Source organism: Diabrotica virgifera, chromosome 9, assembly GCF_917563875.1.
Source record: "Diabrotica virgifera virgifera chromosome 9, PGI_DIABVI_V3a".
NCBI classification, from domain to species: domain Eukaryota; kingdom Metazoa; phylum Arthropoda; class Insecta; order Coleoptera; family Chrysomelidae; genus Diabrotica; species Diabrotica virgifera.
Genome location: NC_065451.1, coordinates 218,038,874 through 218,065,673, shown reverse-complemented (window position 1 = coordinate 218,065,673; position 26,800 = coordinate 218,038,874). Strand labels below are relative to the sequence as shown.

At 32.9% G+C, this 26,800-nt stretch overlaps 2 protein-coding genes across 3 annotated transcripts in view; one reads left to right on the top strand and one right to left on the bottom strand.

Moving 5' to 3' along the window:
* Positions 1–26,800, bottom strand: part of LOC126892788 (uncharacterized) — a 163,277-nt gene that overhangs the window by 134,584 nt on the left and 1,893 nt on the right. The window contains exons 2-3 of one of the 2 annotated variants that reach the window (XR_007701004.1): positions 9,615–13,784; positions 3,421–4,463 (exon numbers count right to left, since the gene is read on the bottom strand). The gene's annotated coding sequence lies outside the window, so the exon portion shown is untranslated. Of the gene's footprint in view, positions 1–3,420; positions 4,464–9,614; positions 13,785–26,800 lie in introns of those variants that run through there. The other variant, XM_050662507.1, reaches the window with a different exon arrangement.
* Positions 19,776–20,330, top strand: LOC126891647 (uncharacterized). Its single transcript, XM_050660872.1, has one exon. It carries the CDS (start codon positions 19,776–19,778, stop codon positions 20,328–20,330), a length of 555 nt encoding a protein of 184 aa, XP_050516829.1.

Sequence of the window (26,800 nt, the reverse complement as noted above, 5' to 3'; positions counted from 1 at the left end):
ATTCTATTTACAAAAAAATCTAATAGTTTTGGTAACTCTGACTGTATACAAACTTCACGGTAATTTTCAGCTTTATCTTTCTGACCAGACTTGAAAATTGGTTTAAAAAAACTAGATTTCCAGAAATCGGGAAATATCTCTGATGATGTTAGTGATAGGTTAAATACATGTTATATTGGTTCTGCCAAAGTGTATACACATTTTTTTAAAAAATACAATGGAACTTCGTCTGGTCCCTACGGGGCTACTTCGTCTGGGCTATTTTCCACGGGCTACTCAGAATCTTACTAACTATCTCTTTGATGTCAACATCATAATTGCTTACATTCGCAGATTTCTCAAATTTAAAAATAGGAATTTGATTAACTACAACATCATTGTAGACAGTTGAAAAAAGTTCGCAAAAATATCAACGATTTCTTGACTATTTTCGCCAGTATAATCATCATACTTAATAACTGATGGTAACATAATAAGTATAGTTCAAGCAATCTATATAGTGTAATAGGTAAGATTTGTAGCTTTCTTTGGGTTGTTCTTCTTTAATATTAGGCCGGCAGCTGGTGTTTTCTGGTAATTAAATATGTAGTTAAAAATATTTATTTATACTTAGGTAAATAGCGTTAAAGCAGGACATAATATTGTATGTGTTAAAATTAATTTTATCAATTTTTTAATAACATTTAACCTCACAGGGACCTCCCTCTTACCGCATGCTTGCATTAATAACTGATGTAGAATAGCTTTTATAATTAATCTTGTTATTGTTAGAATTACTGATACTAAAAGAACTTTATAAAAACACAGTTAGATCTAAAATTACTTTAGGTATACAGTTCAAAACTTTAAAATTCAGCACAAAATGCAAGCATGTCCCCGCTCTTTTTTTTATTAAAAATACAAAATCTAAAAATATTTTTTTAACCGAGTCTTTTCATTAGTACACTTATGCTTGGAAAATGAATTACACAACACAACAATTAAAATACTGATACACTTAACTCATTTTCTCCTTCTTCCGTATTTTCTTCGTCACTATCATCGCCCAATTCAATAATAAATTTATTTCCACCATTAATGTGGAAGTGCCCAATCTTCTTATAATATTCTTCCACTTTGATCACTTTGGCGATTCTTTTCTGCCAGTCTACTTTGGTAATATTGGCTACTTCTTTTTTAATGATCTCAATTACCTTTTTGTCAAATTTAGGAAATTTATTTGAACGCCTTATACTTGGTTTTAATTGTCCCCAAATTAACTCAATAGGATTGAAAACACAAAAGTAGGGGGGAAGTCTCAATATAGTGTGTCCATGCTTTTCGGCAATACTCTCTAGAGCGTATAATTTTCTAAATTGCTTTGTGTGTAGAACTTCAATAAGTTGTTTTTTTTGTGTAAAAATCTTCGAAATACAAATCATTTTCCATTAAAAAATTTTGTAGGTCAGCTTTCTTTGAAGATGTATTTGGTATTTTAGTGAGTTGTCGGGAATGATAGGAAGCGTTGTCAAGCACTATTACGCTGTTTTTCTCCAAGTTTGGGATCAGCGAGTTTTCAAACCAATCTTCAAAAATGTCAGCTTCCATATTCTTGTGGTAGTCAACGTTACAATCTTCCATTTTCTTCCCACATAATTTTAAAGCATTCGGAACCCATCCCTCACTTCCTCCGCAATGTACAATAATTAGTCGCTAGCCTTTATTTGCAGGCATTTCTGGTATGCACATGCTTGAACCATCTGTCCATCCTTTCTTTACTGTATCGTGGGTATCATACCAAGTTTCATCTAAATAATAAATTCTCCTATTTTCTTGCCTATATTTAGTAATTTCTTCTAGGTACATATTACGTCTGTTGACTATTCTTTGGCTTTCCATAATTGCTTGACGTTTATTTATTTTTTTGAACTTAAAGCCCATTTTTTTTATCCAATTTTGAAGAGTTTTCTCACAGCAGTTCATATTTCGACCGGTTGTTTCCAATTTCTTTCTTATTATTTCTATTGTAGGTATTTCATTGCTTTTGTAGCAGTCGTATATTGTGGTTTTCAATAGTTTTACAAGTGAAGGATTTAAAGGTCTTGAAAATTTGTAGTCACATCGTTTCTTGCGATGATAGGGTTCATTTTTAACTATTTTATATACAGTAGAAAGTGGAATTTCTGTTAAATCAGAGGTGGCTTGTGCCAATAGTGTTTCATCGAAGCCGAATTTCGTACGTAGATTTTTGTATACATTCAAACATACTTGCTGTGTTTCTGCATTTAAATGCATTCGAATCTTCTTTACGATCTCTTTTTTTTTTAGTAATTACATTCACACTAGCACTGGCAATTTCTACAATATCAGCGTTATCGTACGCGATATTTACATTATCCCACGGGCGCCACATCACTATTCACATTAATTAAATTACAATAATCAACACTTGACACTCTCCAAACGAAATACTAAACCAATATTCAAAATAATTACAGCAAACAAAACACTCGTATCACTTAACACACGTACACTCCAGTACTAATACACTGCTAGCTACCGAACTAAAACTAATCTTTTGCACGAAACTTGTGAATAGATATGCGGGAGGTCTGGCCGTAAAAACACAGATGCTTTCACAAAGGGCCGCTTCTTAAACGTTTGACCTAATATCTATATTTGAAGAATATCATATTTCACCGGCTTAAAGCTATTCTACAGTATTTTTTACTTGGACAATATGTGAGTTTCTTTTACTATTTATAAATTTCCAGAATGATCTACACTAGGTTCGCTTTCAAGATGCAGTAGAAATAAACAAACAAGACACGTTAAATGTTACTAGGAGCACTCCCGAATCATAATTTACAATGTATAAACTTTGGAAATCATGATTGGGGATTTACAATGTATATACATTGTAAATTATGATTCGGTTTTGCTCCTAGTGGCATTTAACGTGTCTTGGTTTGTTTATTTCTACTGCATCTTGAAAGCGAACCTGGTGTAGGGTTTTCAGATATATTGTTTTCAGTTTCCTGAACATGTCGTTCATATAGTGAATAAGTTCTTTACACTGAGTTCTAATACTTGAAAATATATTATAATCTTCTTCCATACCTGTCTGTTTAAATGTTTTATGAGCAGTTTTCTTTTTTACTATTAACGATTTTAGATCACAGTTATACCAATTAGGATATATATTTTTTTATTTTTTAATGGGTACAAAATTATGTATTAAACTGTATAGAATTTCATAAAAGGTTTCAATAGCCTCGTTGATATTTTTGTTGATGAAAACTAATTTCCAATCAATCTCAGCCAAAAGATAATTTATGCTAAAGTAATCATGATATATTTAAGTAATTTAAGATAAGTAATATTTGATTCAATGTTTTCTGGATACTGTTTGTTTCTGGGGATACCAGGAAAATTAATAAATATTACAAAAGTCTTTTTAATTTGCAAATCATTAGATAAGCACGTATGACAAAATAAGTTTATGTATTACACTAAAAGAATAAACAAATTTTTCACATGTATACATCATTAGTATCAGTGACTATTTGGAACGTCTTCATTTTCAGCTTCTTCAAGAGTCTCGACATCATCCTTGTAGCTTCTATTTCTTCTATTAAATATTTTTAGCATCGCCATTTGTACATTTATGTCCATCCTAATCAAAGTTATAATTAAAACTAAAGATACACTGAGAGAAAACCATTCTGATAAAAATACTGTATATAAAACTATACTGTGCAAAGTAAAAGATCCGTAGGACCTCTCAAGCAATTCGTCATATACAAAAAGTGGCAACCAAAAGAAGATAATGATATTTGAAGGTACCAATCCATAATTTTTAAGCTTGGTTTCTTTTTTCTTACTTCTGTAATCCAAAAAGTTACACAATGAAAGTGAGAACACTACAAAAATGTAAAGCCAACTAATAATGGACCTGTCAACAAAATGATCAATAGTAACAAATAAAGCGGTAAATAAATAAATTAAGTAAATAGCATATTTGTTAAAGAGTGAAGAAGATTTTATAAAGTGTGGACTATGGATGTTTAAAAACCAGTCGGTAGCAAGGCACAGACCAAATAGAAATACTAGTGTTAGTGATGCAATGTGTATCACCCAACAAATGTAGTAGACTTCTGTTGGAAAAATCTAATAGATCCGCAAGTGTATAGAAAATTGGAAAAACCGTTATAGTTACTATATGCCATAGTGAGTAATGAAGAATGTATATAGTGCTCTTTGTTTTTAGTTTTGGGGTCTTTATGATAATTGTAATTATACAGATGTCAGCTACTATGGATAGAATGCTGAATATTAATTTTATTGAGTCGGTAAAGTATGATATGTAATGAAGTATATCGTAAGTTGCTTTCATTTGTTCGTAAAAAACAGTCTCATTTATTTTTGTAAATGGATCTTCTTCAACTTCTTCGATAATATTGGATGGATCTGCCATCGTGAATCTAAAATAAATTATTAAAAGGTTAGGTATATGCTGTAACGGTCTATAAGTTGGATCAATCAATAATTCTCTATTCCTTTATCCTTACGTGTCTGTAATATATGACTTTAGCTTCCCTACAAAGAATTACACCCTGTATATTTTACTCAAAAATACCTCAAAATTTCCTCAAAAATAGATGCAGAATCTAATTACATATGAAGATACCACCGAAGCTCTTGAAGACTTTTGTATATTGGTACTTAATACTTATATTTAAAAAACACAAAGAACTTAGAAACCGAAGAAACGGTGTTGTTTTTTTAATCTTTTTTTTATTACTAAATATATTTTCGTAACATTTTAAAAAACTATTTGAATTTGTTGGATGATTCTTGTCTTGATGAATCCAAAGAGCTTTTATGGTACGGGCATGTAATGCGAATGAATGATGAACGATGGCCAAAACAGGCCTTAAACTATGTTCCATGGAATAGAAGAGGAAGAGAAATACCAGCACTGGAATGGAGAGAAAGAATCAGATGAATAACGAGAGATAGATGCATAAATGAGAAAGAGTGGACCGACCGAAAAAGGTGGAGATCGAAACGCGGGATGCGTCAGAGGCTGTAGGACCCCCGTAGATAGATACATTGTTGTCTTTCTTTCGCAAAGTACTTTGCAGTGTACAGGATAGTAGTAGGGGAAATGAAGCATTTTGGCTCGCAATTTTTTCGTCCAGCATGGATTTACTTGAAATTTTCACAGAAGGTAGGGAATAGTCCAAGGATCATTTTCTATATCATGCCGCTGTACGCTAAAATCTTGGGGGTGGTTGCAACCCCATCTCGGGAGTGGGAATTTTTTATTACATTTTAACTATCTAAATCGGTGTAAAACGTAATTCTAAGCAAAAAATGTGTTTTACATTTTTTTCGTAAAACTCACTTTTCGTGAAAGTAACAGTTTTTCGACGAAAAAATCCACTTTTTTAGAGAGTTTTTTGAGAATAACTCGACAAATATGCATTTAAACTAAAAAAAAAAACTGTAGCTATCGAAATTATATTTTTTAGTAACACAAACCAAATTTTTTTCTATAATATTTTTCCGACAAATACAAACCGAGAAAAGCATGTTAAAGTTTAGCATTTTTCGTCAAATGAATAATTTAAAATATTGAAATCCAAATAACGGGAAACCTTTGCATTTTTCGAGAAAAACTTAGATAATCTTTTTTCAATGTTACAATTAGACTTTTTAAAATAAAAAAACAAAAGTTTCTAGCACAAAAATTGAGTGACTTATGATCAAAAAAAGGTCGGTGCCTACTTTTCTTTATGAAAGAATCAGTGAAAACAACCCCCTAACTACCCTCCTAATTAAAAATTTGTCTTCACCTTTCTGTAATTCTTTTGATATTTGTATTCTCAATACACCCAAGAAGTTTGGCCCATTTAAAAGGCCTAATTTTAGAAAAATTGGAATTTTTTGAAAAAAGAAAAATTGATTTTTTGCAATTTCGTATTTTTCACCATTTTCTTCAAAATATCTCCGAATATACTAGAGATACGAAAAAAACGATAGAATATTAAATTGTAGCTTTTTTATAGCTAAAATTTTTTTGTGCAAAGAATTTCATTACAGTGAACAGATAGCTGTTTAAAATCTCTATTTACGAGCAAACATCCCCTTATCGAACCCTTTGAACCCAGCCCAATTAAAAACTAAGGGATCTTACAGAATTTAATGTACATAATCTTATAGCTATTCAAATCACCTAAAAAATCATTTTTGAAAAAACTTTTTACCGTCAAAAACAAAGGAGCTATTATTATAAAACGAATTTTATTTTTAGAAAAATTCAAATAGTCCGCTTATAGAACATTTTCAATGTATATAATACCACAGAACTAGTTTCTATACTGAAAGGTCACTAAAAAACTATTTGTATTTGTATTTTAGTATGGTATAATTAGACCCAAACCCAGACATCCAAAGTGAAAGTTATCCTCCAACACCAAATTGTTCTATATAGTCCACATAATGTTCAGAAAAAAGTCACACTATTTTGAGCGTCGGGTATGTGGGGGAGAGGGGGGAGAAATCTGCAAATTCGTAGATTTTTATGTTTTTCGTCAATATTTCTAAAACTAAGCGGTTTAGCCTGAACAACCTTCTACACAAAATTGTTCTACATTAAATTTGAAATAAAAAGGGCCCTATGCATAACCCTTCTAAAATGAACGGTTCCAAAGTTACGGAGGTAGTATAGTATAATTGGTCCAAAAAAGCCTAACCCAGACATCCAAAGTAAAAGTTTTCCTTCAACACCAAATTGTTCTATATGGTCCACATATTGTTCAGTAAAAAGTTACACCATTTTGAGCGTCCGGTTTGGGGGGAGATGGGGGAGAAGTCGGTAAATTAGTAGTTTTTTACCTTTTTCGTTAGTATCTCTAAAACCTTGCTTTAGCGTAAGGAATGTTCTATAGAAAAATGTTCTACATAAAATTTAAAACAAAAAAGGTTCTATACATAATATAGGTTATAAAATCAATGATTCCAGAGTTACGTAGGGTGAAAAGTGGAGGTTTTCGATACTTTTTATATTTACCGATTTCTCCCCCTCTCCCCCCCAAACCCGACGCTCAAAATGGTGTGACTTTTTCCTGACCATTATTTGGACCATACAGAACAATTTGGTGTTGGAGAATAACTTTCACTATGGATGTCTGGGTTTTTGGTATAGTTATATCATAAATATTGCCCAAAAAATATAAAAAGTATCGAGAACCTCGACTTTTCGCCCTCCGTAACTCTGGAACCGTTAATTTTATAACAATTAAGTATAGAACATTTTTTCTTTTGAATTTCATGTAGAATATTTTTGTATATAACATTGTTTATGCTAAAGCATAGTTTTAGAAATATTGAAGAAAAACTTAAAAAACCTACTAATTTACCTACTTTTCTCCCATCTCCCTCCCAAACCGGACGCTCAAAATAGTGTGACTTTTTACTGAACAATATGTGGACCATATAGAACATTTTGGCGTTGGACGAAAACTTTTACTTTGGATGTTTGGGATAGGCCCATGGACGAGTTATACTATACTACCTCCGTAACTTTGGAACCATTCATTTTAGAAAGATTATGCATAGGGCTTTTTTTATTTAAAATTTAATGTAGAACAATTTTGTATAGAAGATTGTTCATGCTAAACCGCATAGTTTTAGAAATATTGGCGAAAAACTTAGAAAACTACGAATTTACCGATTTCTCCCCCCTCCCCCCCCCCCCCCCAAACCCGTCGCTCAAAATGGTGTGACTTTTTTCTGGACATCGTGTGGACCATATAGAACAATTTGGTGTTGAAGGATAACTTTCACTTTGGATGTCTGGGTTATGCCATCTTTTGGATCAACTATACTATACTATTTGTACATATTTGTAAATTCGTATTTTTGTGAAAATAAATGCTTTTGCAATTCTTTAATTATTCTTTTTTTTTCTGTATAGATCTATTAAATTATCAACTTATAAAAATTGCAATGTTATTAACCCTTAAACGCCCAACCTTTTACGCCCAAGTGTGGGTAAAAAATGTCCACCTCGAAAATAGCTAATATATTTATTGAGAGTTGTTGGAAATGGATTAAACTTAAGAATCTTATGCTTAGTAAACGCAGCAACTTCTAAAATATTAATATAAATAATTTACAAACCTTACAACAAAATTACAATGTATTTCAAAATTAACATACCAGTAAAAGCCAGTAATTCAAATTTGTTGATCTTCTCCACAATCTTCCTTTAAACCTCCTCATTGGCGGATAATTATATAGATTATGTAATTATACGTCGATAATTATATGGATGATCTTCCTACCAACGAGAAATTATATAGAAACCTTTAGCAACAAGTTTTACCAAGGGTTTATTTTTTATGCCCACCCATATTTAACTCAAGATGCTACTTTTATTTTCAAAAATATCGGTAAAACCAAATTAACATTCGATAAAGGGCTGTCTTTTTAACAATAAATAATTTTTAAAAAAAATTTAAACACATAATAAATATGTAACAAGGGAATACACATTAGGTGGACATTTTTTACCCACCCTTGGGCGTTTAAGGGTTAAGGGTGGTTTTTAAGGGTTGAAATATGATATTATATCCTTTAGTATAAAACAATCATTATTTAACCAGTCAAAACCAAATTTTAACCATATTAAAGTTTACAATGATTTTATATTATTTTTGAAAATAAGGGGTAGTTTACACCCCTAAAAATAATCTACGCCCTTGAGCATGATATAGAATATGAAGTACAGGGTGAGATGATCCTAATCTCAAATTTTTGTTTAAATCGATGCAAGCCGAAATTATTATTTTAGGATAAGTCAATTTTTTCTTTATAGCTCGAACAAGGGTGGTTGAAATATTATGATATTATATCTTAAAGCATGAAACAATCATTGTGTAACTAATAAGAATGAAATGTTGACAATATTTAAGTTTAAAATGATATTTTATAATTTTTTACAATTAGGGGTAATTTTCACCGTTAAAAAACCAAAAGCGTACCACGGCCCAATATAGAAAATGAAGTAGAGGGTGGAATGAGCCTAATCCCAAATTTTTGTACAAATCGATGCTGGACGAAAAAATTGCGAGGTTTTGCTATTTTTTCAGTTTCATTTCCTATTTCCATCCTATAGTCAAAAAAAGTGCAAAAATCAAAATGTACCTACATGTTTCCCTTGTTCTTATAAATTTTAAATGAACCATATGACACCTAAAAAATCACTCCAACACTCCTAACTTGCGTAACGACTTACGACTTTGTCCTTCCGAATATTGGAGACTGGTGTTATGAGGAGGCTGTTCAATTATGTATCAAATTATAAGTGATGCTATTCAATATGATACGTTAATATCTAAATGTAATAAATAATTAATTATTTTGGCAGTTGTATCTTCAGTCAGCATTCCACCTGTATAATAGACCAGCGAATGAGGTTTTAGAAAAAGAAATTCTTTATTTTGGATTTCTTTATTGGATATCTTCTGACTATTTTTTCATTTTGGAGGATAGATTCTAAGTAATTACGCTTTATTTAATTTAATTCCTTAGAAAACATTTTAGGTTTTTTACGTTGTACTTACGATTGATTTGAACCAGGTTGCAGTTGAGTTTGATGGTAGACTTGTCTCCTTGTTCCAGGTCATTTCGCAGTATCTTTACCACACCTAGTGATCTAGATTATGAAGAATTAATTAATCTCGGAATACCGGTACAAAATAGGCTCGAAGCATTGCTGGCCAGCTATCTAGGAAGGCAACCGGCCTAGGACTCTTGGAAAATGGTGATCTTTTTAGCTCGTCAACTACAGCAATCGCGAAAATTGACAAATGTCACTCGCACAGGCAAACTATGAAAAGTTTGGAAGAAAAGCCTAGATGTATGTAGACTTGCCAAGATAACACTAAGAAACCTTGGGATGTCATCATCAGAAAAGTACTTGAGAATTACCACGAAAAACCTACGCTTGACAATTGGTTTTTTAACTGCTCCACACAGAGGCTAGTAGACATTATGGTGGCACAGGGGTTGTTACCTCTGATGATGGGGTTGATTTGTTAAAACACTATTTACCAGAATATATTTATTTAGAACACTAAATACGACAGTAACTAGTTGGTGGACAACGTCTCTGATCTAACCACGTCGATGTCTGAATAATGAATAATATCTTCTTTACTTTCTCCGTATCTATAAATAAATCGTAATTGTTTTGTTATGATTGACTACACCCGAATGTGACCGTGAATTCCTAATAGTAACATAATTGCTGACTTCGCTGTTCGGTCAAAACGAGTGGCCTACATGGCAAAACCAATGTCACCCATTTACGTAATGTAAACAATACATGTAAATAACATTTGTTTATGACTTTTTAAAAGTTAAATCGACATGTATTAACTCTTATTTTTTGAATGCTAATATAAATCCTGTACAGACATATCTCGGTGTAGGAAGCTTGAACGAGATGACGAAACTGTCGAGCATGTCCTATTTGAATGTCAATATAAGAGTATTCGTTCGGCAAACTTTGGCCTATATCTGCCGACATAGGAAATAGGTCCACCTTCCTGAAAATACCAGGTTGGACATTGAACTAAGGACGACAACCTCCTGGGAGGATGCAGAATGGGTTAATTGTGGCTCCAGTGCACTGGGACTTGACTCGTCCTCCCTACTCTACAGGTACAAATAGGCTCGAAGGCTCCATTACTAAGTGTACTGGTAGATTACAGGCGGGGTCGTCCTTAGAGGTGAGGAACATAAGAAGTAATAGATAAAAACAACAAAAAAGAAACAGGAAAGAGAAGGGGATAAGAAAATAAAATGAGGAACTGTTTTTAAATGTTTGAATCTCAAAGAATCATATATGGGATATTTTCCAAAACAAACGAAAAAGCAAATAACATTAAATAAAAGATTGTAAAATTCACTAAATCAAAATATATTGGCAGTCATTATTGGCTTGTTTGTTTCTCTTAAAAATCTATTTAGGTACATTTACATCTGATAAGTACAGCTTCACGATACGATACAATATCGATACTTTTTAAGTATTGGTGATCAATACAAAACTCGATAAAATATCGACATAAAAAGGATTAGATTAAAAAAACGACTTTTTATTTATTTATCACTATCTTCTTTAAAAAAATCTCGTTAAGGAAATTTGATTATACGAAAGTGTGTCAAAAATAGTGCGAAAAAGTAAATCCTATTTAAAATGCATTGTTACTTCAAGCACACTTTAAACACTTCACGCACTGCTATCTAGAATAACAGTTTTCACAAACTAAAAACTTATATAATATGACATAGACTAGATAAATAACTATTTTGTTTAGTAAAAAAAATTCTAACATCAAAAGTAAGTTGCACTCAAAAAAAGTTGTTCTCTATTTTTTGGTAAAAATATCAGGAAAATCACCCCCTAATTAGAATCTCGAACTTAATCGTTACCACTTCTCAAGTTGCTTTACTCATGTATGTATTGTTTATAATATGCTCTGTAAGTGTATTCAAATTTAGAAATACTAAATCTTAACCAATTCTTGTCTTACAGAAAATTAAAAAAGATCCAAAATATTCAGAAAAGCCAAGCCAATTTTTTTTGTTTATTGAGATTTTTGGAATCAATAATAATTTTTAAGTTATTTTTAAAAAAGCATATTTTCAAAATTAAAAATTTTAAATATTTTATTTTAAAACCAATTTTTTTCAAAAGTACGCACTTTAAACCGTTGAAACTTGCAGATCATACAAATACAACATAAGTAAAGCAACTCATGATACGAAGCGGCAACGATTAATTTCATTTAAGATGCTAATTACAGGGTGATTTTCCCGATTTTTATTTGTGCCAAAACAAAACACACCAACTTTATTTTGAGCGTTACTTGCTTACATTTGATGCTAATAAACTAAAAAACAGAAAGAAAGCTTTTTTAAACACTTTCAAAAAGTTGTAATGAGTTTTCCCCAGAGCTTCATTTTGTGGTTATTTCACTTTGAAATATTCTATTTGAAATTTCACAAATATGAACCTATTTTTAATTAGCTATAACACTGTTTTTACGAGGTTCAGATACCCCATACATACACAGTCTTTTTCACTTTTTTACAGGCTATATTTTTGCTGAGAATATTGTTTTGATAAAATACTTAATTTTTGAATTATCTGCAAATATCCGTCTAAAAACGTTTTTTTTTGTTAAAAAAATGAGGATATTCACTCGTAAATAACTCGAAAAATATTGATTATTAAAAAAACTCTATAGAATAAAAGTTGCTAAGAATTAGTCAGTTTATCGAAGTCCGGACTTATTTTGAAAGTATGTTTTTTCATCCACCAGAAGGGGTAAAACTCACCCTTGGGGCAAAAGCACACATCGGCACAATACTTTTTTTCTTTGACATGTTAGCTATGTGTGTACCAAATTTGATGTCAATCCAATCGGTCCTTTAAAATTTGGCCCATAAACCATGGTTCAATATACTAAATAGGTCTTATGCAGCACTTACGTGTCGTTTTAGTTTTTTTTTTCTCGATATCGACAATCTCGATAATATGGAGGCAAGTGTATCGACAATGCAAGAGTAATGTAGTGATTTCAGATAATGAATATCGTATCGACATTAATATTGCTAAGGTATGTATTTTATCGGTATCGTATCGTATTGATTTTCGATAGGATATCAATATAATATCGATATTTTTATCGAATATGGTGAAGCTCTACTAGATAATCATGTGTAACAAAATAAGTTTATATTTAATACTATAAGAATAAAAAATATTTTATAATATATAGACACTGTTATTGTCAATGGCCACACTATTTGGAACGTCTTCATTTTCAGCTTCTTCAAGAGTCTCGACATCATCCTTGCATCTCATTTTTATTCGATTAAATATTTTTAGTATTGCCACTTCTATATTTACATCCATCTTAATTAAAGCTATAATTAAAGCTAAAGATGCACTGAGAGAAAACCAACCCGATAAAAATTGTGTGTATAAAACTATGCTGTGCAAAGTAAATGATCCGTAAGTTCTGTTTAATAGTACAGGGTGTACAATAATAGGCAACCAAAAGTAAATAATGATATTTGAAGGTACCAATCCGTAATTATTTTTGAGGTTGATTTCGTTCTTTTTACTTCTGTAATCCAGAAAGTTAAACACCGAAAGAGAGACTGCCACAAAGTAATAAAGTCCATTAATGATAAACACTTCAGCAAAATACACAACAGTGTGTATTACAGAAGCAAGTATATACAGTGAATAAATAGCATATTTGTTAAAGAGTGCAGAAGATTTTACAAAATGTGGACTGTGAGTATTTAAAAACCAGTCGAGGGCGAGGCATAAACCAAGTAGCAATATTAGCATTAGTGATATAGTCGTTAGATGTAAAACAAGGTATAGAACCATTGAAAAGGTATCAAACAGTTGCCGTAGATTAACCAGTAAAAACCCTGTCATAAGTAGTATATGCCATATTGAGTAATGAAGAATGTATATACTGGTCTTTGTTTTTAATTTTGGAGTCTTCATAATAATTGTAATTATGCAGATGTCCGCTACTATGGATAGAATGCATATTAGGAATGCTATTGAGTCGGTAAGGTAAGACATGTAATGAAGTATATCGTAAGTTTCTTCCATTTGTTCGTTAAAGGCAGTCATATTTTTATCTCCAAAGGGATCTCCTTCAACTTCGTCAATATCAGATGTCTCAGCCATAGTGAACCTAAAATAAGTTATAAAAAATTTAGACACATCCTTTACTAGTCTATGATATGTAATATTATAAAACATTATCTTTAGAGTCGTTTGCTACGCTGACGATGCTGTCATTATCGCCGATTCTGAAGACAATCTCCAAAGGCTAGTGCATGCATTTAACCCTGGAAGATCACACCTATTTTTTTTACATAAACGTCACACATGGCTGTCAGATACCCAATAATTTTTTGTGAAGAAATAAAAAATAAGTAAATATTTTATGATTTCCAGAGACTCTCTAATCACTATTGAATACATAGGAATAATTAAATCAATAATTTTATTTTCTCTCTCTTAATTGTAGTAACACAAAAGAACAAAATATTAAAAATACCTAAAAATAATTAAAAAACATTTTCTAAAAAACCGGAAACATAATTCAAAATATTTTAATTTAATTTAACAAAAAAATGGTCTTTCTAACTAAAATATAACACCTTTTGATTCTAGAACTCATATTCATTCTTAGCCAGGTATTTCAGTTTCACTCATTTTAGTAACTACAATCATAAGACAGTGTGGCTCTATGCTCCATGCATTATGCTTTATAGCAAGCCGAGCATGCACGCTTAGCTTTTCCATCTTTGCCTTTGCAGAAATAACACCTAGTTTTCTTTACTAAATTTGTGGGATGTTGTGTTGTTAGGTCATTAACTTGAACGCACACTTGATCGCAAACCTCACACATGGGTGCTACATACCCTAGCCTGTATTCAATAAATTCTCGTGATTGGAAATATTGCTCAAATGAGACCGCAACTACACACCCGTCCTTGGCAGACTAGAGACTGAATTTACATAAAGCAGCATTACCATTGAAATGCAGCTACGCAAGCTACATGCAGTTAAGTGTGGCGATGGGTATCTCACACCCAAGTGTGAGCTTCCAGGGTTAATACTAAAGCTAAAGAGCTAAATATGCTCGTCAACACCGACAATACTAAGGCCCAAACCAGAAGGGCCACTCTGCAGCGCTACTCTGTAGATGCACAGAGTGGCTTAAATAGGCGATTTTATAGCGCCGGCGACTAAGCTGCGAAGTGGATCGTTTGGAAGGGTGCGGAGTTTAATATAATGGGTGAGAAAAAACAGTGAGTTTAATCAAATGATTAAAAACTTGTCGGCTAATATTTTTTTAAGAAGTGTGTTCGATAAAATCAGTGTTTGTAATGTCCATAGTTTTAAATATTTTATAAAATTTCAACGCCTTTGAAAAAATACCAATAAACTCCATAAATATAATGGACCGTGATAGTGTGACGTCAAAACGTCAAAAATGTTTTCAAATATTGATATAAGAAATATTGATCAAATATTGATGAAAAGAAGATACAAGCGGCACACAACAACTGCCTCAGAGAAGCTGCAAACGTGCCCAGATACGTCGCCGAACGGTTCTTATTTAGAGACCTAAAACAAATAAGAGTACTGGATATTATGGAAGAAAAAGCCAGAACAAAATTTGCTGAGCTAGAAGACCACCCAAACCGAATCTTGCAAGGGATATTAAGGTATGATGTGTACCATAGATGGAAACATAGGAGACCCAAACAACAAATATTAGTAAATATATAATAAAGGCTAGATAATCGTAGCTATATCAAAAGAAGACAACTTGCTCACCTTTGGCATCTCATTATATTTATTAATGTTGATTTTTATAATTTTCAGACATCCCTCAAAAAAAAATATACAAAAAACTTCAAAACGGCTTCAGCCACTAAACAAATCAATAAAATATTAACAATAGGCGAAAGCCACAAAAAAAAATATTAGTAACAAAACCCAAAAAACGGGCATGAGGGGCCCACATCCTCGAGCGCCGAGTCGCCGAACTGGACATAGCCCAGAGCGGGGACTCGACGCCCGAGCAAGCAAAACAGATCGAAGGTAAGTCACTAGAGATAGCGGGAATAGAGCGCCTCACGCTGGCCTGCATTGATCGGGGTAGGATTTCATATGGGAGTCCGTGTACCCAAGACTCCCATATGATAAGCACTTTGCTGATTGAGAGCCCCTATAGCGCATCAGAGTGCTATCGGGGGGTAAGTGGATGGACTAGAGCATTGAAGCGGGGTGGAGTGATTCCTGCTTACGGGAGTTAATCCTCTTCGCCCCAATGAATTGTATCACCCGAATGTCATTCTCTAGGGGTGAGCAAGTCTCTCAGGCTGGGTTAAATCACTTTGCTTGCTTGCTTATTGATATAAAAATACCAAACAAAGCAACTGTCAATTGATTATACACGTGATTTGTGTACCTAATCATTTTTAATTTGATTTTGTTTTTACAACCATCTGCACATTTTTTCTAAAGACACAATGTTTGTTAGTCATATCAATCATATTGATTTTAATTTGATAAATGTCCTTACACAAAATCAAGGATTTACACACTACATAGTACTTACTGTGTTTCTTCAGGTTTTTAACCAGTCCTATTTGGAAATGTGGTGAGAAATATTCTATGAGCATTGATTACAATCACGGGTACCCAACACATTACCATTTTGTAAAAATTAAATATCCTACAAGCAATATTATTCCAATTATAAAAACCAAAACAAACACCATGTGTGAATTTCTGCTTTGTTCGGAAACCATTTCGGAGTAGCCAACATTAATTTGACGTCACGACTATCACGATCCATTAAGAAGAACCAGACAAAAAGCTATATCACAGAAAGAAGCACATAAAAAATTAACCAGTAACATCAGGGCCTAGATTCCGTGCACTGTAGATATCTACATGTCGCTTTCTATCGATATTTGAATATCAAAATATATGAATTTTTAGCTTTAATTGAATTATTTTCTAATTTTGCTCTAGGTCATCAATTAGAGTATAACCTAGCAGAACTAGAAAATAATTCAATTAAAACTAAAAATTCAAATATTTTAATATTCAAATATCGATAGAAAGCGACATGTAGATATCTACAGTGCACGGAATCTTGGCCATGGTATCCTAGAAGCGTAAAATAGTTTGATACAACCTGACAACTGAGTGGAAGTGCAAAACATGTTAGCTTGCAACCCCCTTTTGATTGATATCTTATCGTTCTGTTTTCAGCAACTAACAATAAAGCTTTTTTGACCTAGAATGGGATCCCACTATTTAACATAAATAAACAAACAATATTGTGAATACCTATTTGTTTCGTTCAGTTCAAATGTATCCAGTGTATAATAAAATATAGATAAATATAAATAATAGAGAAAACATTGCTTATGGGATTTATTCTTTTCGATAGGGCTACCTTCTTTAAAATCAGAAACAAATAATTATGGCAAGTCCTGGAAAAATCCCCTATTAATATAACTTTAATAAAAGCAGTGCAACAATTCTATAACAATATCCAAGCAAACATAAAAATCAACAGCAGATTATCCGATAGCTTCATGGTGAATAAGGGACTACGACAGGGATGCAGCTTATCGCCAACACTGTTTAAAATCTATATAAATGAGGTCTTGCATAAGTGGCGCAAATCGTGTTCTGGAATGGGGATACAGCTAAACGACGACTCAACATTATACACACTGCATTTTGCTGACGATCAGGTGGTGATTGCCCAGGATAAAGATGATCTAATATTTATGACAAACCGGCTGTTTCGAGAATACAAAAAATGGGGCCTATACGTTAATATGAAGAAAACCAAATATATGTGTATAGGAGGACAGAAAAGTGAGTTACATCTAGAGGATGATATGGTTATCGAGCCAAGCTCTGATTATGTATACCTTGGAACGAGAATCCAACAAAGTGGAAGGACAGAATTCGAAATAGAGGAAAGAATTATGAAAGGAAAGAAGGTAATAGGAGCTTTGAACTCGCTACTTTGGTCAAAAACCATATCAAAAGAAAAGAAGACACAGCTTTATAATAGCATCTTTAAAAGCGTGGTACTGTATGGATGTGAAACCTGGCAACTGAATAAGCGAACAGAACAGAAGTTGCTTGCACTGGAAATGGACTTCTGGCGAAGATCGGCCTGCATCTCCAGAGTCTCACATATAACGAATGAACGGGTACGAGATGTTATGAATAGAAAAACAAACATAATTGAAGAAGTCCAACAAAAACAACTTTGTTGGTATGGCCATGTACAAAGAATGGAGGAACATCGACTCCCAAAGCTAATAATGGAATGGCAACCCCCGGAAAGAAGGAAAAGGGGCAGACCGAAAACAACCTGGATAAGTGAAATCCAGAAAGCCATGTCTGAGAGAGATCTCCGACCAGGAGATTGGACAGATCGACGCGGCTGGAGAATAGGAACCGGAAGGCGCAGGACGCTATAAACCGGTGTTATATATATATATAAACAAATAATTCAAAGATGACGTCCCACGGTTTTCCTTTTAATGCCCTATAAATATGCCCTTGGGTTCTTGTATCACATATTATATCCGGTCTGTTTTGCACTTCAATCAAAAACCGTTCCGAATCGGAATTTATTTTAGGTGATCACCCTAAATAAATTCTCGTAAACATCTGCGGCAGCTACAAAAGTGGTCCGTCTGAATGGCGTTTGCCACTAGTGGACGCCACTAGCAGTGAAGCTCGGTGATGGCTTGATTACACGTAACGCGTACAGTGGCGAGACAGCAAACTGTTACTAGACCGAGATAGTGGTGAGGGCAAGAGATGGTTTATACGTACAGTAAAGCGTCGGTAATCCGAACTAATTGGTACAGGCGTAGTTCGGATTATCAAATTGTTCGGATTATTGAACATATGTTCAAAACACATACAAAGCTCATAAACATAGTACATATATGTACATACATTTTAGTTACAAGGAATAAAACACCTGCATAATAAACAAATATATATTGTATGTATTTCTGCATAAACAAAACAAAAATCCGCGGTCATATTTTGCCCATATTGTCATATTAAATCCAAAAATTCGGTCCGCGATCATATTTTTTAATTTTATAATTTTTTTTGCGTTTGGATTAGCAAACGTTTGAATTACTAGGGTTCGTATTATCGACGCTCTACTGTATTTGGAAATTTTTGAATTTGGAGGCGAGTCAGTTCAGTTTCGATTCACAAAAACATGGAGTAGTGTACTTATAGATCGTAAAGCTAACATTAAAAATATATCAAACGGCTTATACCACTGCTTATACAAGAATTGATGAATATATTATGAGAAGGAGATAAGCGTCTTTGGACTATTCACAATGGATTTTAAGAAGACCAAATCTCGGTTCTCCCGAATTCTTCGATTCATTGATTTTTTTATTTCTTGTCTATAATACGTCAAATTTAAATTTTTTATTTTATTTGACTTCTTGAGTTTTAAAGCCAACAATATTTATTTCTTCTACAATCGATACATAATATGCTTCATCACATTTTTGTTTATTTTTATACTCCAAAGATTTAAAATTTAATAAGCACGGGTGTGACTTATACAACTGAACTAAACTTTATTGTCCTATATGAGTTCCATTTGTTAGCTATTTTTGAGAATCACAAATCACATTGATTAACACAAGTCGTCTCCTCTGATGAAGTGGTAATATGCACAGTTACACAGCGAATGTTGTTTGCACATACCGAGAGTGGATTGGCGAGTTTACGATTGAAGGGTGGGTGGTCGAAAACTCGGCCTAGTAAATAGAACAAGATCCGAGTGACTGTCTGGCCATATGACTGGACCGAGTGCTCGGCCAAGTACTCGCTAGTATGTTTATACCAAACGAACACTCGGCGGAGAACACTGTCTCGCTACAATACTCGTTACCTGTAATCAAGGTTTGACTGTAGCCGGCTACACTCGCTCGTCTGGTGTTCGACGGCCACTCTACATAAGAACCCACGGTAAATCATCGGAAGCTGCTTTGTGGATCTACAAAGTAGCGCTGCAAAGTGGCCCGTTTGGTTTGGGCCTTAGTGCCTAGTAATTTAAAAAGAACAGATAAGATCCAAATTGGAAATGGACTCCAAAACTGTGGAACAGGTGAATCACTTCAAATATCTTGGTGCGGAAATAACAAGCTATAAAAATCTCTCAAAAGTGGTCAAAGAACAAACAATGAAAGCAGCAGGTATCTCGGGATGCCTGAAAGAAATCGTATACAAGAAAAAATATCTAAATACTGGCAGCAAAATCAAAATATATGAAACAACAATAATACCTATTCTAACATATGCGGCAGAAAAAAGACCAGACACAAATAGAACGTTACAAATGATGAGAACACTTGAAATGGGAACACTAAGAAGTATACAAGGTCAAACTCTATGTGACAGAATAAGAAGTGAAAACATCAGACAAAACTGCGAAATACAGGACATAGGAAAGTGGGTCAGACAGAGACGAAAATATTGGAACAAACGTATAAAAAGAATGGAGGACAACAGACTCGTTAAAAGTGCAAAAACGAATAACCCACTAGGTAAAAGACCACAGGCTAGACCATCAAAACGATGGCGAGAATGCTGGACCTCATCGTCCAAGGAAGACTTAATGGCAATGAAGAGGCAGTAGCCTACTATCATTATCGATCACGTTAGAAAGAGGAAGAAAACGAAGAAGATATAACATTATTCATCGCCATTCTCTTTGCCGTTATCCTTACAAGACTTCAGCTTCCTAAGAGTATTTTCCAAGAAGTTTTTAAGTTAAGGCAAGCCAATGTTAATCCATATTAGTCTTGTATCAAATATATTATTTAGCTTTGTAAAGTTTATAAAGGGAAATACGAAAATTTCGAAGGTACTAGAAAAAATAAAGAGTAGGAGAGGAAGACCAAAGAAGAAATGGGGGAGTCGTTTAGGCAGGACCTGTTGGTAAAGGGGATTAATATTGATATGACCCAAGATAGAATTGTATGGAGAAATGCAATTAGGAAAGCCGACCCCCAAAGGGATAATGGCAAACAAAATGATGATGAATAAGAAATAGTAATTGGAAATAGTAGTGGGGGAAGCAAGTATGCTAAATTTGCAGTTACTCGAGCGCTATGGGAGCCTATTCGGTTGTGAAGAGTAGGTCCTAAAATCAAAAAAAGTTATTTTCTACTTTAGTGGGGATATCTTATATTGTTAATAGTGGCAGGGGAGTAAATTATGCTAAATGTGCAGTCACTCGAGCGTTATGGGGACCTATTTTGTTGTGAAGAGTAGGTCCTAAAACCAACAAAAGTTCAGTAAAGTTTTCCATTTTAGTGGGGACTTTCCATTTTTAATTTAATTTTCCATTTCCAACAATCGTTTTTTTAGATTATAGCGCCATCTATCCATAATTCGAAAAAATGTCTCGAATACAATTTTAAGTTACCTCTTACCCCTCTCCATGGGTGGTCGTGTGTGGTATTATTCGATAGATTTTTGAAAAATATTGAGCACTCATTTTTCAGTTTGTCGATCTGTCGTTTATTTCGCGAAATATTCACTTTTTTTGTGAAACTTTGTAACTCGCCCATTTCCTCACTATATGTACTGATCAATTTTCCAGATTTTTGAAATATACACTGTTCTACATTTCCTTAACTTACCTTATCTTAATCTGACGATTTCGAGTTTTTCTAAGGATATATTTTTTCGGACTCCCCTTAACGAACTCCCCTGTATTAAGAGTCCATATATGGTAGGAGTACATCCCTAATAACACAAAACATTCCAGGAATATTCCTAGAAGGTACACACAGGACATTGAAAACATTCCTGGAATGTCCCCAAAAGCACACGAACGTCCCTGGAAAGTCCCAGGAAAGTGCTGTGTCAGCATTTTAAACATTCCTTGAATGTCTTGTTGGAACATTCCATGAATGTCTACGAATGTTCTTTGAACATTCACAGTATATTGTTTAGACTGAATGTCTTGTTGAAACATTCCATGAATGTTCTTAGGACATTCAAAGTATATTTTTTAGACATTCTCTGAAATATATCGTCAGTGATGTGACAATACCTCCTATATGTTTTTTCATGAGTTTTGCAGGAGACGAAAAACATTTTTTACGATCACCTCCTGTTTTCATACGTAAGTTTTGACTTGTTTTGTACTAAATAGATAGTTGAATTTACTACAAAACAAATAAAAAAATATATGAAAACACGAGGTGGCCCAAACAAGTTTTACATCTCCTACAAAATTCATGAAAAAGCAGATAGGAGGTATTGTCACATCACCGACGATATACCAGAAGTACAGTAGGAAAAATGAAAGAATACCCATGAACGAACATATAAAACACGCTGTATTTTCCTGTCACCGTGTCACACAAAAAACTGGTCAGCACAAGTACATGTAATAATTATTGTTACTTTCACTGGACAATTTCCTTTGTGACACGGTGACAGGAAAATACAGCGTGTTTTATATGTTCATTCATGAGTATTTTTTCATTTTTCCGACTGTATATGTAGCCATACCAAATAATACATCCTTGATAAATATAAACATTTTTATTGCACAAAATCTTGTCATATGTTTTTTTCCATAATCATCACTACGATGACGATTCATTGTATTGAATTGTTCATTAGAATTACAATCTGGTCATAACTCTGACCAATGAGCAATTTTAATTTAACCTAAATTACTACTGTTCCTTAAAATGAAGAGCTTACCCATAGCGTCTCTTATCTAATCTAACATGCACACAAGCACTATGCTCTGCTTTTCTAACCGCACTATTCTAACATACACATGCACACAAGCATTATGCTCTGCTTTTCGCTATCACTCAAACTAGTTCAAAAGGCTTTGTCCTCTTCAATCTTCTAGTTTGCCCAGTAGTATCCAGGAGCTGGATTTCCTCAATATTCTTATAGGTACTTACGAAGTTGTTGCTTGTGACTTCCAATTTTACTCCAACTTTAAAAACAAACCAGCTGTAAAATATTTATGTGCCTGAAGGCTTTTGTATGCTTTCATCTATAATATCTATAATAGTAATTTGGTGGAATGCACTTTATGGTAAAATCCAATTCTGACTGAATTGTATATGGATCTAAATCCCCAATTATTTTCAGCTTCAATAAATATCTAAAACAATAAAAGAAATAATGTTATTGCTTGCAAAATTCATCAATATTGATAAATATCAGAGAAAAATGAACATTGATAAAAATTGTTTGCCCTACCTTTCTCCAAACATCTGGTGTCTCCAATAATAATTTCCTTAAATAATCACTTTGCAGTGTGGTAAAGATTATAAAGTTCACAAAATACAGCAAACGAAATCCAAATGAATCCAAAATATGACGATAAACAGTGAAATGATGAAATGAAATGATATTACAAACATAACCTCTCTAACCTGTATGCCATGCCAACCAGAACCAGAAGTCACGTGGTTTGGATTGCCTAAATACATATACACGCGCAGCAAATTTGAAAATGAATGCAAATTGAATAGTAAATGGCCTCGCTCAAAATATAGGACATTGGTAGTATGTTCATAGAATGTCTTGTGGTAACATTCCACGAATAACTTAATCAGATATTCACCGAATGTTCCTTGAATGTCCAGTACATTCAAACATTAATAGAACTTTGATAGTACATTCCTGGAATGTTTTGTGTTGTTAGGGATTTACAGGGTCAAGGTTTCTCTCCATGTGATTTTCTGACGCCCTCGAGTAACTACATAACTCCAACCTTGGGCTCGCCTACCATAGGACTAAGTCAGATGGCACAACAATAATTATATTATAAAAAACTCTAACATGAAGTAAAAACCACTTCTATGTAATTGGTATATTTATTAAAATTTAAAAAATCACAATGGATTGAATAAAATGTGTCCAATTCAGAACGTTTTCAGACCTATCGGTCCATCATCAGTGAATTTGGATACTTGCTAAAAAGCCCAAGAACCAAACAGTGGTTGAATTTATAATTCGATTTACATTATTTAAAAATAATATTAAACAGGCTAAACGCCGATGTTACAAGATATGTATAACCTCCGGGAACATGGTGAAACCCTACCAGGAAACTTAATCAACCATCTTAGGCCAACGCTGACTACCAAGTGACTCTTAAATTAAAAAAAGATGCGTACAGCCGGGTTCGAATTCGGGACCTCTCGATCTGCAGTCTAATGCTCTATCACTGAGCCACCACCTATCGATGTATTAATGTACTTTAAAATGGAATTTAAATGTCATTGCATTAATCACATTTCTAAAATAGTTTGAAATTAAAAAAAATCGATTTATCTATAGTTGAGTCCGCGAATCTTTACCCGTGTGTCATCACTTAAACCATACTAAATAAGTGGATGATAAGTCGGAAATTGAAATTTACTAAACGCAACAGCAAGTCACTTACTGTCACTTGCTGTTGCGTTTAGTAAATTTAAATTTCCGACTTATCATCGACTTATTTCGTATGTTTTAAATGATGACGCACGGGTAAAGATTCCCAGACTCAACTATATATAGCAGCAGCTAAATATTGCATTGTTAGCTAGTTGTAAGCTATTCTGAAAATTTCAGGTACACCAGGCTGTGGGTGAAAAAACGTGATATAATTCAGGAATTTTTGAAACCTATCAGATGTTGCAAAGGACGATGCCAGGAATAACTTCTACTAAAATGTAACCAAAAATATTGTGCGCTTTTTTTTTTAATTGCGATTTTCATTTGTTAAATTTGCAATTTTTATTGATTTTTAATTTTGTAGCTTAGGATATTGATTTTAGAGAAAAACTTTTTAATATAAAGTTGTAGTAAATTAAAAAACCTACAATTTGAGCTATGGTAAGTTTAATTTTGTTAATTGGTTATTGAAAAACAGCCTGCGAAAAGTACAAAATGGCCGTTTTTTACAATTCCATTATTTATTGTCCAAATAATTTTTTTTATTTTTTAAAGCTTTAAAATGAAGATCTTTCAATTCCAAACATAAAAAATAATTGTAAGGCCAGACTAACGAATTTGTTGCTTAGATATTATCAATTGTTTGTCCCAAGAGGTCAAATGTCGAAGGCTATAACTTTTTGGAAAAAAAATCGTAGAAAGTTGATGAAACATCCAATCTCCTTCTAAAGAGTTATATTTTCATATTCTGATGTAAATAAATGCGTAAAACATTTTTAAACTTCTAATTTTTGGATTTGAAAATAAGGAGGGCAAATTTTGTTATAAACATTTAGAGCTGAAGCGGCCCTGTACATCCTATAAGTTTTTAACTTACATATTATTGTTGCTGAAGATGAAACGAAGATTTATAAAGAAAATAAAAAATTTCTACGACCAACTGAAGCCGAGATAATTTTTGGGTTTGAAAATAAGGGGGCAAATTTCGTTATAAACATTTAGAGCTAAAGCGGCCCTGTATATCCTATGAGTTTCTAACTTACAGATTATTGTTGCTAAAGACGAAACGAAGATTTATAAAAAAATTTAAATTTTCTACAACCAACTGAAGCCGAGATAATTGTTTTTTTTTCTTAAATCATAGTGCCCTCATTTATAACAATTAAGAAATTATTTTACAGTCATTGACTAAAGAAAGACATATTATCTTAAAATAAAAATTATTATAAAATATAATTACATTTAATTATTAATTTTTTTTTAAATCGGTGCTTTTGCATTTTGCAAATCGCCCGGCTCGCTTCAAATCCGCGCGCTCGGAAAATTTTTACGTAACTTGTATTAAATTTTGACCGAAAACAATTTAATATGTATTACCATTATAATATACAGTCTATTTACCACTGTATTTGTTTTTCTTGATAAAGTTTTTTATATGTGAAATCCAAAAAGAATAGTCACTACAAGAAGAAAAAGTTTTATATTGTATATTATAGTAAGAAGTAACATTATTATTATTATATTTATATAACAATGAAAAAATTAAAAATATAGTTATATATTTCATATATATTGTTATATTCTTATTTGATATGAGAATTAAAATTTTATAATTTTAAGCAAAATTCAAATTAATATAAAAGATCTTCAATTTTCTCAACCACGGGCATGTAAATTTAGAACAACCTGTATACAACAAATTATTATATTTAGTTTTTAAGAAAGTGATTCGAAGAAGTGTACGAAACTCGATAACAATGCGCATAAGATAAACAAGTTGAGTGACGCGGAACATTATAGTGTTCGCGGAAGATTCGATCATTAGCCTACGCTAAATAAGACTCAGTGAAATAGATAATAGGTCATTAAGTTTTGTAAAAAGTAGAAAGTAAGTTTAAATTTTGAAATGATTATTTTTTCTGGAAATCCATTAAACATATTTAGAAAGATTAAAAGTTGGTATTGAGGAATACGGCGAATTAAAATTTGTGGTGGAATGTTGATTTTTGAATCTGGAAGGGATATTTAGAAAGTAGGGAAATGAATGAGGTGGAGAGATCAGAATGTTTTGAGAGGTCGAAAGGTGAAGTCCAGTGGTAGACGGTAGTGTACGAAGAGTGACAAAGCCGGTATAGTTCCGTGAGTGTTGAGTATCCATCGGAACGAGAGGTAGGCCGAGTTGAGAGAAAAGAATCTCCTTGAGCAAAGAGTGTCCCGGTAGCTGATTGAAGTGGTTCGAAAAAGATAGAACACGGCATCACGAGAAAGCAGGAACGAGAGCGATACGAGGTAGTTTTCAAAGGAGAACATTACTGGAGGCCAGGACGAGTTTTTCATCGCAACCAAGGGTAGGAGGAAACGGGTCTTGTGTGAGGACAGTCGCAGCTCACCAGATAAAGGTCAGTCTCATTTGTCAGGACATAAATGTATGGTTTTTTTGTATTAAATACCACATTAAAAATTGAAGAACATAATCGCTAATATCAGAAGATTTTCATCAAACTTAAATCAATTTGTTGCTAATAAATCCTAATAGTTTCATTATTAATAAAAGTTTTAAATTGAAAACCAAAAGGAAATAAGATTCCCATTTTTAAATGTTTGTAGTAAATAAATATAAGATCTAACAAATATTAAGCAGTAATTGCCATTTATATAAAATAAACAAAATTTTGATTTATAATT